Source organism: Arachis hypogaea, chromosome 14 (assembly GCF_003086295.3).
Source record: "Arachis hypogaea cultivar Tifrunner chromosome 14, arahy.Tifrunner.gnm2.J5K5, whole genome shotgun sequence".
In the NCBI taxonomy this organism is placed as follows: Eukaryota; Viridiplantae; Streptophyta; class Magnoliopsida; order Fabales; family Fabaceae; genus Arachis; species Arachis hypogaea.
In genome coordinates, this window is record NC_092049.1 from 117,454,418 (window position 1) to 117,466,918 (window position 12,501).

General features: G+C 27.0%; 1 protein-coding gene across 1 annotated transcript; it reads left to right on the forward strand.

Moving 5' to 3' along the window:
- Nucleotides 1–145: 145 nt before the first annotated feature.
- LOC112743798 (ABC transporter B family member 15) lies at nucleotides 146–11,932 on the forward strand. The gene is made up of 10 exons (XM_025793140.3): nucleotides 146–513; nucleotides 1,114–1,168; nucleotides 1,460–1,638; nucleotides 3,200–3,660; nucleotides 4,707–5,078; nucleotides 5,819–5,987; nucleotides 6,581–7,022; nucleotides 7,938–8,389; nucleotides 9,105–9,287; nucleotides 10,582–11,932. Exons 1-10 carry the CDS (start codon nucleotides 292–294, stop codon nucleotides 11,779–11,781), a joined length of 3,735 nt encoding a protein of 1,244 aa, XP_025648925.1. The 5' UTR covers nucleotides 146–291; the 3' UTR covers nucleotides 11,782–11,932.
- Nucleotides 11,933–12,501: the final 569 nt, after the last annotated feature.

A 12,501-nucleotide genomic window follows, 5' to 3' on the forward strand; every position in this document is an offset into this window, starting at 1 on the left:
TGCCCTATATATAACATACATATTCATAAGTGGTATTATATAAATAAATATATTCATGATAGTGCTCCTGGCCTTCTCCATCATCCTCGTTTTCTTCACATGATGCTATAGATATTTTTCAATGTTGCAATAAGTTCTGTCCCCTCCATACACCATTCAATACAAGTCCTATATAAATTCATAGAAACAAATGCACTATGATCATCTAATTAGGCCAAGAAAATAAAACCTAATTTCACATCACAATCATATTATTGTTGTTTTTATTTTTGAGAAAAAGGTAGTGTAACAATGGGAATTGAGAGAAGGAAGAAGAGTAGTAATGGATCTGTGTGGTCTATTTTCATGCATGCGGATACCCAAGACTGGCTTCTAATGGGTTTTGGTGTGTTAGGGGCCATTGGTGAAGGTTCCACCACTCCTCTTGTGCTCTATCTCAGTAGCCTCATTATGAACAATATTGGGACTTCTTCTACCATCTCATCAACCACTTTTGTCCATTGCATCAACAAGGTTTTTCTACTATCATAAACCATTTAAATTATTCCATTGAAAATCTCAATATTATTTTGATATATAACGTTGATTTTTTTTTTTAAAAAGTTATTGCATCCAAAATCCAATTTATTTATAGATAGTGTATATTGATATATTGGAAAATTAAAATACAAATACTTTGTTGAATTGCAATATTTACAGCATGTCAAACTCATTTGATAATATTTATGTTATAGATATAATTATTCATGTGTTTTATTTTATTAATTTAAATTATTTGGATAAATAACTTTATGATATATAGTATTAATTTTTATGATTAAAATATTTTCGCTTATTACCCCTAAAAAAATTTAGGAGAAGATAAACTAAAAGAAAGCATATACCAATTATACTTTAAATTAAAAAAAAATTATATATTTGATATGTTAACATAAAATCAATGAGAATATAGCAAATTAAACTTTTTTTAACACAATTTTTTTATGTTATGTAATGTGTCTATAACTAGAGCTTATACCTGGAGAGAACGTCCATGCATGAAAATTTAGTAGATATTTCTTCTTAATTAATTAAGTTTGGGGATTAATTTATTATTATATATTGATGATGCAGAATGCAGTGGCTTGGTTATATTTGGCTGCTGGAACATTCCTTGTTTGCTTCCTCGGTGAGTTTAGTATTTATAAGAACAGAAATGTTTGATAGTTAAAAAATATTAATAAAAAATTGCCAAAATTTATTATTTGTAATTTTATTTCATGTATTTTGTAATAAATAAAAATTAAATTAAATAAGACAAATTTAAATTATTTGAACTGATTTTTTTATTTTTTTAGCATTATCTTATAAGAATTGTATTTTTTTATTAATTAATTAATTATATATAAAATCTCTCTCTCTCTCTCTCTCTCTTAGTTATGATAATTAATAATCTTTGAAACATTGTTGTTTTGGTCAGAGGGTTATTGTTGGACAAGAACAAGTGAGAGACAAGCAGCAAGAATGAGAGCAAAGTACCTGAAAGCAGTGATGAGACAAGAAGTTGCATATTTTGATTTGAATGTGACAAGTACCTCAGACATAATCACTGGCGTTTCCAATGATAGCCTCCTCATTCAGGATGTTATTAGTGAGAAGGTTTTAACTTTTAACACTACTATGCCACCAAAAATTAATTCATACAAAAGCATTTTAGGTAGTTCAGGAATTAGAATTAAGGTGTTTTCAGTATTTTTAGTAATTGACTTTAATCATAAAATATATACATAATTAAACTTAGTTAGTTTATAACATATTTAAAATACAGGAACCGCTTAAATAAAGACGTCTAAAACGTCTTTTTTTAAATATATTTTTTAGTAATTAAAATTTAATATATATAATCGATTAAATCGTGTTATTTTTGTCAAAATTAGGTCAGATAAATTAATTTAACCAAAAAAATGGTGAATCAAATCTTAAATTGATCTAAATTAATATTATTTTTTTATAAAAAAATGACAATACCCTTATTATAGAAAATGATTAAAATAATCTTATTATACATATTAATTTTGAGAATTCTAAATTCTAGCCCTTGCTTCTCTGTCATAGGGTTAGAATTTAGAGTTTTCAAAATATATATAATAAAAGTATTTTAGTCATTTTCTGTAATAAGAGTACTATAATAATTTTTTATAAAAAATAATATTAATTTAAATCGGTTCAAGATTTGATTCACAATTTTTTCGGTCAAATTAATTTGTCTGACCTAATTTTAACAAAAATAATATGATTTAATCAATTATATGTATTAAATTTTAATTACTAAAAAATTTTTTTAAAAAAAATATTTTAAACGTTTTTATGTGAGTGACTCCTTTAAAATACATCCCATACATACTATCTCTATTTTTCTTTTAAGGAAATAATATCATCCTAATAATAATTCCTATTTTTAATACTCATTACCGTACCCTAGCTAACTCATACGGTAAAAATTGGAAAATGATAATATGATGGTAGATATACTTATACAACATGCTTATTTTTGTCTTCTTTAAAATGCATGTATTGGTATATTTATTTATTATTTATTAGCTTCATTGCATATATCTTTATTTAAGGATTTACCTAACATATATATAACACACATGATAAGTTTATTATTAATAAAAATTTTTAAAATTTTTTAAATAAATATAAAATAAATACATTAAAAAATTAAATTTTTATATTTTTAATAATAATTTTAACATGTGTCTTTAAAACACAAAATAGATAAATTCTTTAAAGAAGCAAAAACTATAAAAATAGGAGAGTGAAAAATTAATGATAAAGTCTTTTTTATTATAATACCTCTAAAAATTAATTTATAAATAAAGAGAAGTATTTTTTTCATTTTGAAAGTGGCTAATTAATACTTATTTTTGTTTACCTTAAAAAAAAGTTTAGCTATCATATGTTTTAGGACATATGTTAAGATTATTATTAGTAAAATTTTTAAAATTTATTATTTTAATAATTATAAAAAACTAAATTTTTGTATATTTTTTTAAAAAAATAATTAATAATTTTAATTTATGTTCTTAGAATACATGTTAACTAAACCCAAATAAAAAAATACACGGACGAAATTCGAAAAATAAAAACACATATTTTGACATGAATAACTCCTCTCTTTTGTCTTTTTCTTTTTTTTTCCCCCTAAAAAAATTAGGTACCAAATTTGTTGATGAACTTTTCATTGTTCATTGGGAGCTACATAGCTGGTTTTGCAATGCTATGGAGATTGGCCATAGTAGGGATCCCATTCACAATTCTTCTTGTAATCCCTGGCTTCATTTATGGCAAGACATTAATGGGATTAGCAAAGAAAATGAGAGAAGAGTATAATAAAGCAGGTGCAATAGCTGAACAAGCAATATGTTCAATAAGAACAGTGTATTCATATGTGGGAGAAAATAAGACCATAAATGCATTCTCTAATTCTCTTCAAGGGTCACTGAGTTTGGGACTCAAACAAGGGTTGGCTAAAGGTTTAGCCATTGGAAGCAATAATGGTATTGTTTTTGGTATATGGTCTTTTTTGTGTTATTATGGTAGCAGATTGGTCATGGACCATGGTGCTAAAGGAGGCACAGTTTTTTCAGCTGGAGCAGCTATCACTGTTGGTGGATTGTAATTATCATATCTCTCTACCCTTTTATCTCGTTTATTTTATATATTAATTAATATTATATATCCAATTTCTTCACCTCATCAAGATTTTTTATTTTCATATTATTTGTGCTAATAAATTGAAGTGATTTTTGTTAATAATAAGGCTTGAAATTCCTTCTGTTTCAATTTTTTTTTTGTTCAGAACCTGAAATCACAAACACCCACTACAACAAAATATGCAATGTTTATTTTTTCAGTTTTAGCAATGGTTTCTAATCGTTGGAGAAAAAAAATTTGTCTACACTATTATAAATTTCAAAATATTTATAAATTTATTTATAATATCTAAATATATAGCCTTTTATTTTTTTTCCCCATTTATACATCTAATCATGTTATTGATTAAATATTATCGCATATATATAATTTATATATGTATTTAATTATTCTGTTAGTTTCCAAAAACATTGTAAATTATGACTCAATTATGAAAAGGTTCTTTATCATTTTTAAATAGTTTATATAATTTATTAGTAGTAAATTCAGAAGAGAGCCATAATTGTACTAATAATTATACATATTTAGTTTTAAAATATAAAATTCATACGACATATAGTGGAGACTGAAAAAGATTTGAATGTATAACTTCTTTTCTAAATATCTTTTATCATAAATAATTTATAAAAAATAAAATTGTTAGATCCAAACCCATAATCTCATAATTCTAATATAATATATATATATTATCTTATGCATAAGTTAATATCTAATTTATTATTATTATTATTATTATTATTATTATTATTTAATTATAAAAATAAAAATTATATACAGTTATTTTTATTTAAAATTAATAATAAAAAATTATTAAAAAAATAATTTAATCAAATTTATTAAATTATTTAACTGTTCTCAAATATCAATTTTATATCAAGACAAATAATACATACTGAGCTTTTATCTTATAAAAAATAGATTAATATGCTAATAAGTATAACATTAGTGTAATTTCTAATATAGAAATTACATAATTTTATGTATTCATATAATTTGCATGAACACAGGGCACTAGGTGCTGGTTTAACCAACATGAAATACCTGAGCGAAGCAAGTTCAGCAGCGGAACGCATAAGGGAAGTCAATGAGAGAGTTCCGATGATCGATTCCGACGACAGTGACGGCAAAATCCTGGGAAGCGTTCGAGGGGAAGTAGAATTCCGAAACGTAGAGTTCGCGTACCCGTCGAGACCAGAGACCGTTATTTTGAAGGGTTTGTGGCTCAAGATTCCGGCAGGGAAGACGGTGGCATTGGTGGGAGAGAGCGGTTCTGGAAAATCCACCATCATTGCGCTTTTGCAGCGGTTTTACGACCCTCTTGGTGGCGAAATAAGGTTTGATGGTGTTGCCATTAATAAGTTGCAGCTCAAGTGGTTCAGGTAAGGACAGGTTTCATTTGGTGAGAGGATAGGAATATAGAATCGTTGGTTATGCCTGTGTTTGGATATTTTCTTAACAATATTGAGAAAAACTTTGAGAGATAGAGATGAATTTTATTTAGATAGTCAATTTTTTTCTAAGCTACCATCTAAATACTAATTTTTAAATTTTAAATTTAACTTTAAACCTATACTCTTCGAAAAATAATTAAAAAAAATAATTTTCAATAAAAATAGATCCATATTAACTATTTAAAAATTAATTTTCTATATTTTTTGCACAGAAAGTATATAAATTTTTTATGCATTTTCTTCTTTCTTAACTAAATAATTTTTTAATTTTATATTAATTATATTATGCGTGTATCTTTTACAATAAATATTATTTTAATATCATCTTTTTAATAATTATATACAGGTTTTTTTATTTTTTAAAAATAATTTAAATACGTAATTAATTTATAAAAAATATATTTTTATATGAATGTCAAGAATATTTAATATATAAATAGTATTATTTTTTGTATTAAGTACAATATTCAAACTTAACGTAAAAGACACCTATGATATATATATGTTTAAAGAATAAGGTAAATATAAAAATAAATATTTTTTTAAAACTACTATAAAACAAGAATGGAAGAGTCACGATTTTTAAATATTATTATTTCGCCTGTATTGTTATTGACAAAATTTGATCCATGTTAAGAAAAAAAATTCTGAATTTGCTACTTGTTCAGATCACAGATGGGGTTAGTGAGTCAAGAGCCCGCATTGTTTGCCACCAGCATCAAAGAGAACATCCTGTTTGGGAAGGAAGATGCAACAGAAGCTGAGGTCATTGAGGCTGCAAAAGCTTCCAATGCTCATCATTTTATTTCCATGCTGCCTCAGGGTTATCAAACCCAGGTAGTGTGACAAATGCTCACTTCTTTTAGAAAATCAACCATTATAACAATTCAATTATTGTTATTATTATTATTTAATAATAAAAAATATTTATACCATTTTATTTATATTTTTATATATTTTAAAAAAATTTATTAATTATATTAGTATTAAAAATAAAAAAAAAATTATACATAAAAATAATGTAAATAAAATTTTTATTAATTAATTCAACTATGCCAGAAAATCAATATTACAACCACAATTCTAGAAACAACAAATGGGGGGATAGCAAAAAAAATTCAATAAAATAAAAAAGCACATTTTTAAGATACCTTTTTATCCCTTTTCACTTATTCTCTTTCTTCTCTACACTACAATTTCATTCACCCACTTTTAAGTTTTAACCTTTGGCCACCACTTCAGCTATCAAATTTTATACCTTAAATTAGTTTTACTTTATTTCACTTTCAAATATTTTTTTTATTTGAATTTCAGATTTTTTATTACTTTTAGTTTTGAATATTTTTTTTAATGCTTAACTATTAGTTGATTTGTTGGTTGAAAAAAGGGTTGAATTCCAATATTTTGTCTTATTGATTACATGCGTGCAGGTGGGTGAGAGAGGAACTCAAATGTCAGGTGGACAAAAGCAGAGGATTGCAATTGCTAGGGCAATAATTAAGAAGCCAAGAATGCTTCTTCTGGACGAAGCAACCAGTGCACTAGACTCCCACTCAGAGCGAATTGTCCAAAAAGCCCTCGAACAAGTGTCTGTTGGCTGCACCACCATCGTCGTCGCCCACCGCCTGTCCACGATTCGCAATGCCGACGTCATCGTCGCCATGCGAGCCGGAAAGGTGGTGGAGATGGGCACTCACGACGACCTCCTCTTGAGTCATGATGGACTCTACTCCTCCATGGTTCGTCTCCAACAAACTGAGAAATCAGAAACAGATGAATCTGTAACTGCCCCAACAACTGCTATTCATGTTCCTTCTTCTATGTCGGCTAGTGACACTGTTGATATTCACCACCTATGTTTAACTCATACAGGTATCAATATTTGAAAGGAAGTTTTTTCTCTAATAAAATATTTAAATTCTAAAACAAATTAATTGAATCTTATTTATGCGTATGCTTTTCTTTATTGAAATACTCTAAGACGATCTAGCAAATCTGAGTACCCTTTTTTCAGTTTCTGAATGCAAATCGTAGTAGAGCATAGACTTGAATAAATTTTGGTCTAATAAAATTTGAAAATAGTCTACTTTAATTCTTGTTGGTAATTTATTCTTCTAGTGTCATTTTATCATTTAATCAATTGTTTTAGTACTTAATAAAAAATAAAATATATTTTCTATGAGAACTAAAAAAAACCTAAATATTTTATAAAATAAAAAATTTATTTAAATTACATATATAAAATATTATAGATACAATAATATATATTAAATAAATTTTTATGATTATTATTTTAAAATATAAATTTATTTTTGATGTATTTTTTGATGTTAAATAATTTTATATATATATCCAATCATATAATATATATCATATTAATAAAAATATATTTTTTATATTAATTACGTAGATAATCATTTAAAAGAACAAATATAATTATATATAATTGTGTAAAACACTATTAGTTCATAATAAATTCAAAGTTAAACTCAGAATATTATCATGAAATATTTTTAAAAGGCGATATATTAAGCAAAGAACTTGATAAGTCTGAACAAAATTTAGGTATTCAAATTAAATTTTTCAAATAAAAAGAAAAACTCTTGTAGTAAATATTCAATGAAAAGAATATCCTCGTACATGAACCTTATATGTAATTATTTTATATGAAGCGTTATATAATTTAATAAATTTGATTAAATTATTATTTAATTATTTTTAAAACTTTAAATGAGACTTTTTATCATTTTCTTATATACTAATTTTTGAAGTATCTATGTATCATAGATGATGACGACAACATTAAAAAGTTGGAAGAAGAGAAAGAGGAGAATAAGAACGCTCAGACGACGACGTCGTTCTGGAGGCTGCTGGCACTGAACCTTCCGGAGTGGAAGCAAGCAGTTATGGGTTGCTTGAATGCGATGGTGTTCGGTGCAGTTCAACCGGTGTACACTTTGATTATGGGGTCGATGATGTTTGTGTATTTCGACAGCGATGATGAAGAGATGAGGAGGAAGACGAAGGAGTACTCGGTTTGCTTTGTGGGACTGTTTGTGTTGTCTTTGATTGTGAACATTGGGCAGCATTATAGCTTTGCATATATGGGAGAGTGCTTGACCAAAAGAATTAGAGAGACTATGTTTAAAAAGATACTCACCTTTGAAGTCTCCTGGTTTGATCGTCATGAAAATTCTACCGGTGCTATTTGCTCTAGGCTTGCCAACGATGCAAATGTGGTACGTTTTATTTTTTCACTTCCTCTTCGATAGTATCATTATTAAATAAAAAAAATATTATCTACATATTAAAAATCAAATATCAATTCAGATTATATATTTGTATGTACATGTTTAATTTATTTTTAATATATATTTTATATTAATTATTATTTTAGTAACTAATTTTTTATATATACATACATATTATAAAAATTTGATTGATAGATTTTTAGTAACAATAACATAATAGTTATTATATATATTTTATTTAATTTATATTTTTGCGATAATTATATATTTGTTGTTATTATTAAATATTATAATGGCAATTATATATTTTTTGTGATAATTAAAAATTTTTTTATCGACAATTATATATATTAACGACTTTTTTATTATCAGCTAAAAATAAAATAAATTACAACTAAAAATAATTTTTTTAGTAGAGACATAATATAATTGTATTAAACTAGGAGTGTAATTTTCTCTTTTATCATATATGTTACATATATATTTCAATTTAGTAAATAAAAGACCTAATGGAAATATGTATTTTGAAATGTTTAAATTATAGAAAATTTGAAAATGTTTAAATAATGAAACTCTATATATACATGCTAGCTAGTTGCTACTTTCAGCATTTGTGGTTATAATAATTGAACTTCTCCTTTTAATGGTCGTTTTGTGGTTAAATCTGTATTTATCTTCGGTTATTATTGTGGCATTTATTTAGGTGAGGTCTTTAGTGGGAGATAGGATTGGTTTGGTGGTGCAGACAGTGTCAGCGGTAGTAACAGCTTGGACTTTGGGTTTGGTCATTGCATGGAGACTGGCTATTGTTATGATATGTGTTCAACCCCTTATGATTGCATGCTTCTATACAAAACGTGTCCTTATCAAGACTATGTCAAAAAAGGTAAATTAATATTATATCAAAATTAAATTCATCCTATTATTATATAATACTGTATCTTTTTCTTTGGATGAAAATGTAAACTTAAGATTATTTATATTTAAGATAAAATATGTTTTTTGTTTTTTATATTTGTGATTTTTTAAAAATAATTTTAATATTTAAAATTATTTTTAATTTTATTCTTAAAATTTTTAATTTGTACATTAAAATTACTTTTATTATGTTAATTCCATTTGAAATATTGAGAACACAATTAAAAACGATTAGAGATAATTTTAAAATAAATAAAAAACGTTAAATATAAAATTGAATAAATTAAAAATATTAAAAATAAAATTAAAAATTAAAAATATTTTTAAAAAATTACAAATCTTAAAAAAAGAAAAAGTATATTTTACCTTTTATATTTAATACTTTCTTAAGTTAATCCAAAATAAATCATCACTTAGAATTTGTTCATAAATCTTTACGGTCTAAGAATATTTATATGTATTTCTAAAGAAAAAGTTTAGGCCAGCACTTTTGTTAAAATTTGGCCAGCACTTAATCATAAAAAAAAATGATTAATTCTATACTATTAAATGTCATCTTACACTATTAAAAATATTAATGATAACTATTTGATAGTCAAACATTACAAATTTTGTTGGCCCCTAGCACTCCTCATTTTTAAAACACATTATGGACTTGTTTGGATAAACTTCTAAAAAAATTTTTTTTTAAGTTACTTTTTTTAAAAGATATTATGAAAAAATAAAAGTAATTTTATATTTGAATATCTCATACAAAAAGATATTTTTATCTATCAATTATGTTTGAATATAACGATATAAAAGTACTTTTTATTTATTTATTATATAAAAATATCTTTTTTTAAAGAAAAAAGATCTTTTGAAAAAAAATATAAATTACAGTTTTTCAAAAACGATGTTTTTTTTCCTAATGCTTTTACTTTTACTACTAGAAATTTGTCAAATACGTTAAAAAAATTTAGATTAAAAAAAATATTTTTTATCAAGATAATAGCATCCAAACAAGCACTATCTAAAATAGTTTATGTGCATAAGTGAGAATTTTAATTCATAAATCATCGGACGATTTATGTTCTAATCTAAAACAAAATATCTTAAAATAATTTATCTAAATAAAAAAATAGTATATTTAATTTTAAGTTTATGAGAATCATGTAATATTGATTTTTTTTAAATTTATGACAAAAAAAAAACATATTAGTTGCTAAAATTTCTCTTATGATATTGTATTAATTAGTATTTGTTCCGTGAGCAACATTTAGGTTGCAAAGGCGCAAGAAGAAAGTAGCAAGGTTGCCGCTGAAGCCGTTTCAAACCTAAGAACTATCACAGCCTTCTCTTCTCAAAACCGAATCCTCAAAATGCTCGAAAATGCACAAGAAGGACCAAGACGCGAGAATATCCGGCAATCATTTTACGCCGGAATCGGCCTTGCATGTTCCCAAGGCATAACATCATGTGTTTGGGCTCTCAACTATTGGTACGGTGGCAAGCTCGTCGCCGACGGTTACATCACCACAAAGGCATTGTTTCAAAGCTTCATGATTATTGTGAGTACAGCAAGAGTCATTGCCGACGCCGGCAGCATGACCTCGGACCTCGCAAAAGGCGCTGACGCCGTGTGCTCCATTTTCGCCGTCTTAGACCGGACCACCAAGATAGCGGCCGACGACGAAAATGGTCACAACCCGGAACATGTAACAGGACAAATACAACTCCATGATGTGCATTTTGCTTACCCCACTAGGCCAAACGTGACTATCTTCAAATCCTTTTCAATGAAAATAGAAGCTGGAAAGTCAACGGCATTGATAGGTCAAAGTGGATCCGGAAAGTCAACGATTATAGGGCTAATTGCAAGGTTCTATGATCCGCTAAGAGGGTACGTGACAATTGATAATAGAGATGTAAAGTCCTATAATTTGAAACAATTAAGGAGGCACATTGCACTTGTGAGCCAAGAACCTACGTTGTTCAATGGGAGCATAAGAGAGAACATTGCTTATGGATCTAATAACGGTGATGATGATAATGAAGTTGATGAGTCAGAGATCATAGAAGCGTCAAAATTAGCCATGGCACATGATTTTATTACCGGATTGAAGGACGGTTATGACACATGGTGTGGTGAGAAGGGGTTACAGCTTTCAGGGGGTCAAAAGCAAAGGATAGCGATTGCAAGGGCTATATTGAAAAATCCAAGAGTGTTGTTATTGGATGAGGCAACTAGTGCCCTTGATATTCAATCGGAGAAAGTTGTTCAGGAAGCACTAGAGAGGGCTATGGTGGAGAGGACTAGCGTGATCGTCGCACATAGGATGTGTACCATAAAGAAATGTGATCTTATTGCTGTGTTGGAGAAGGGCATGGTTGTGGAAAGTGGGACCCACTCTTCTTTGTTGGCAAAAGGAACTGCTGGAGCTTATTGCAACTTTGTTAGGCTTCAGACTGGAACTAACTAGTGCGTCAAATTAATCAATCAGAAATGTTATAAGTTGTTGGACAAGTTTAGATTATGTGAGATCCACAACTTTCAACTTCGTTACTTGTATTTAAAAACGTCTAGTAACTTTTAAGTTATCTTAAAATAATATCCTTACTTACAATTTTAAAATTTGGACGTATAATTCCAGGTGTTATAATATTCTTCTTTCTGATCATTTTATTTGTTTTCTTCTATTAACATTGAAAAATCATCAGATGGGATGAAACCTAAAACTCTCAAAAATTTTACCAAGTGTTTGTCAAATATGAAAATTTCAAAAGTTAAAATACTTTTTAGTTCAAAAGATAATAAATATAAATTCAAAGTACCAAACAAATGTGTTTAAAATTTGACCAATCTGTTATTGAAAATCTACTCCGCTACATGCATTATTGATGTAAACTTTACCTATAAAAAGAAGTGATTTTTTCAACAGAAAGGCATCAAAATTTTTTTAATTTGGGCAAAAGAACTAACCCAATTCATCTCTTCTTTCGTATTATCTATTTTTTCTGTATCTCATATTTTTCATTTACTCCAACATTACCATTATCACACACAAACACTTGATTATTATTCACATAGTCACAACATATATTGGCTATTGAGTACGCATAAAAAATTATCTCTGATTTTGTCTATTTCATGGGATCGGAGGAGCCACTGCACATGATGTTGCTGTCTTCCGTGTCCTTGG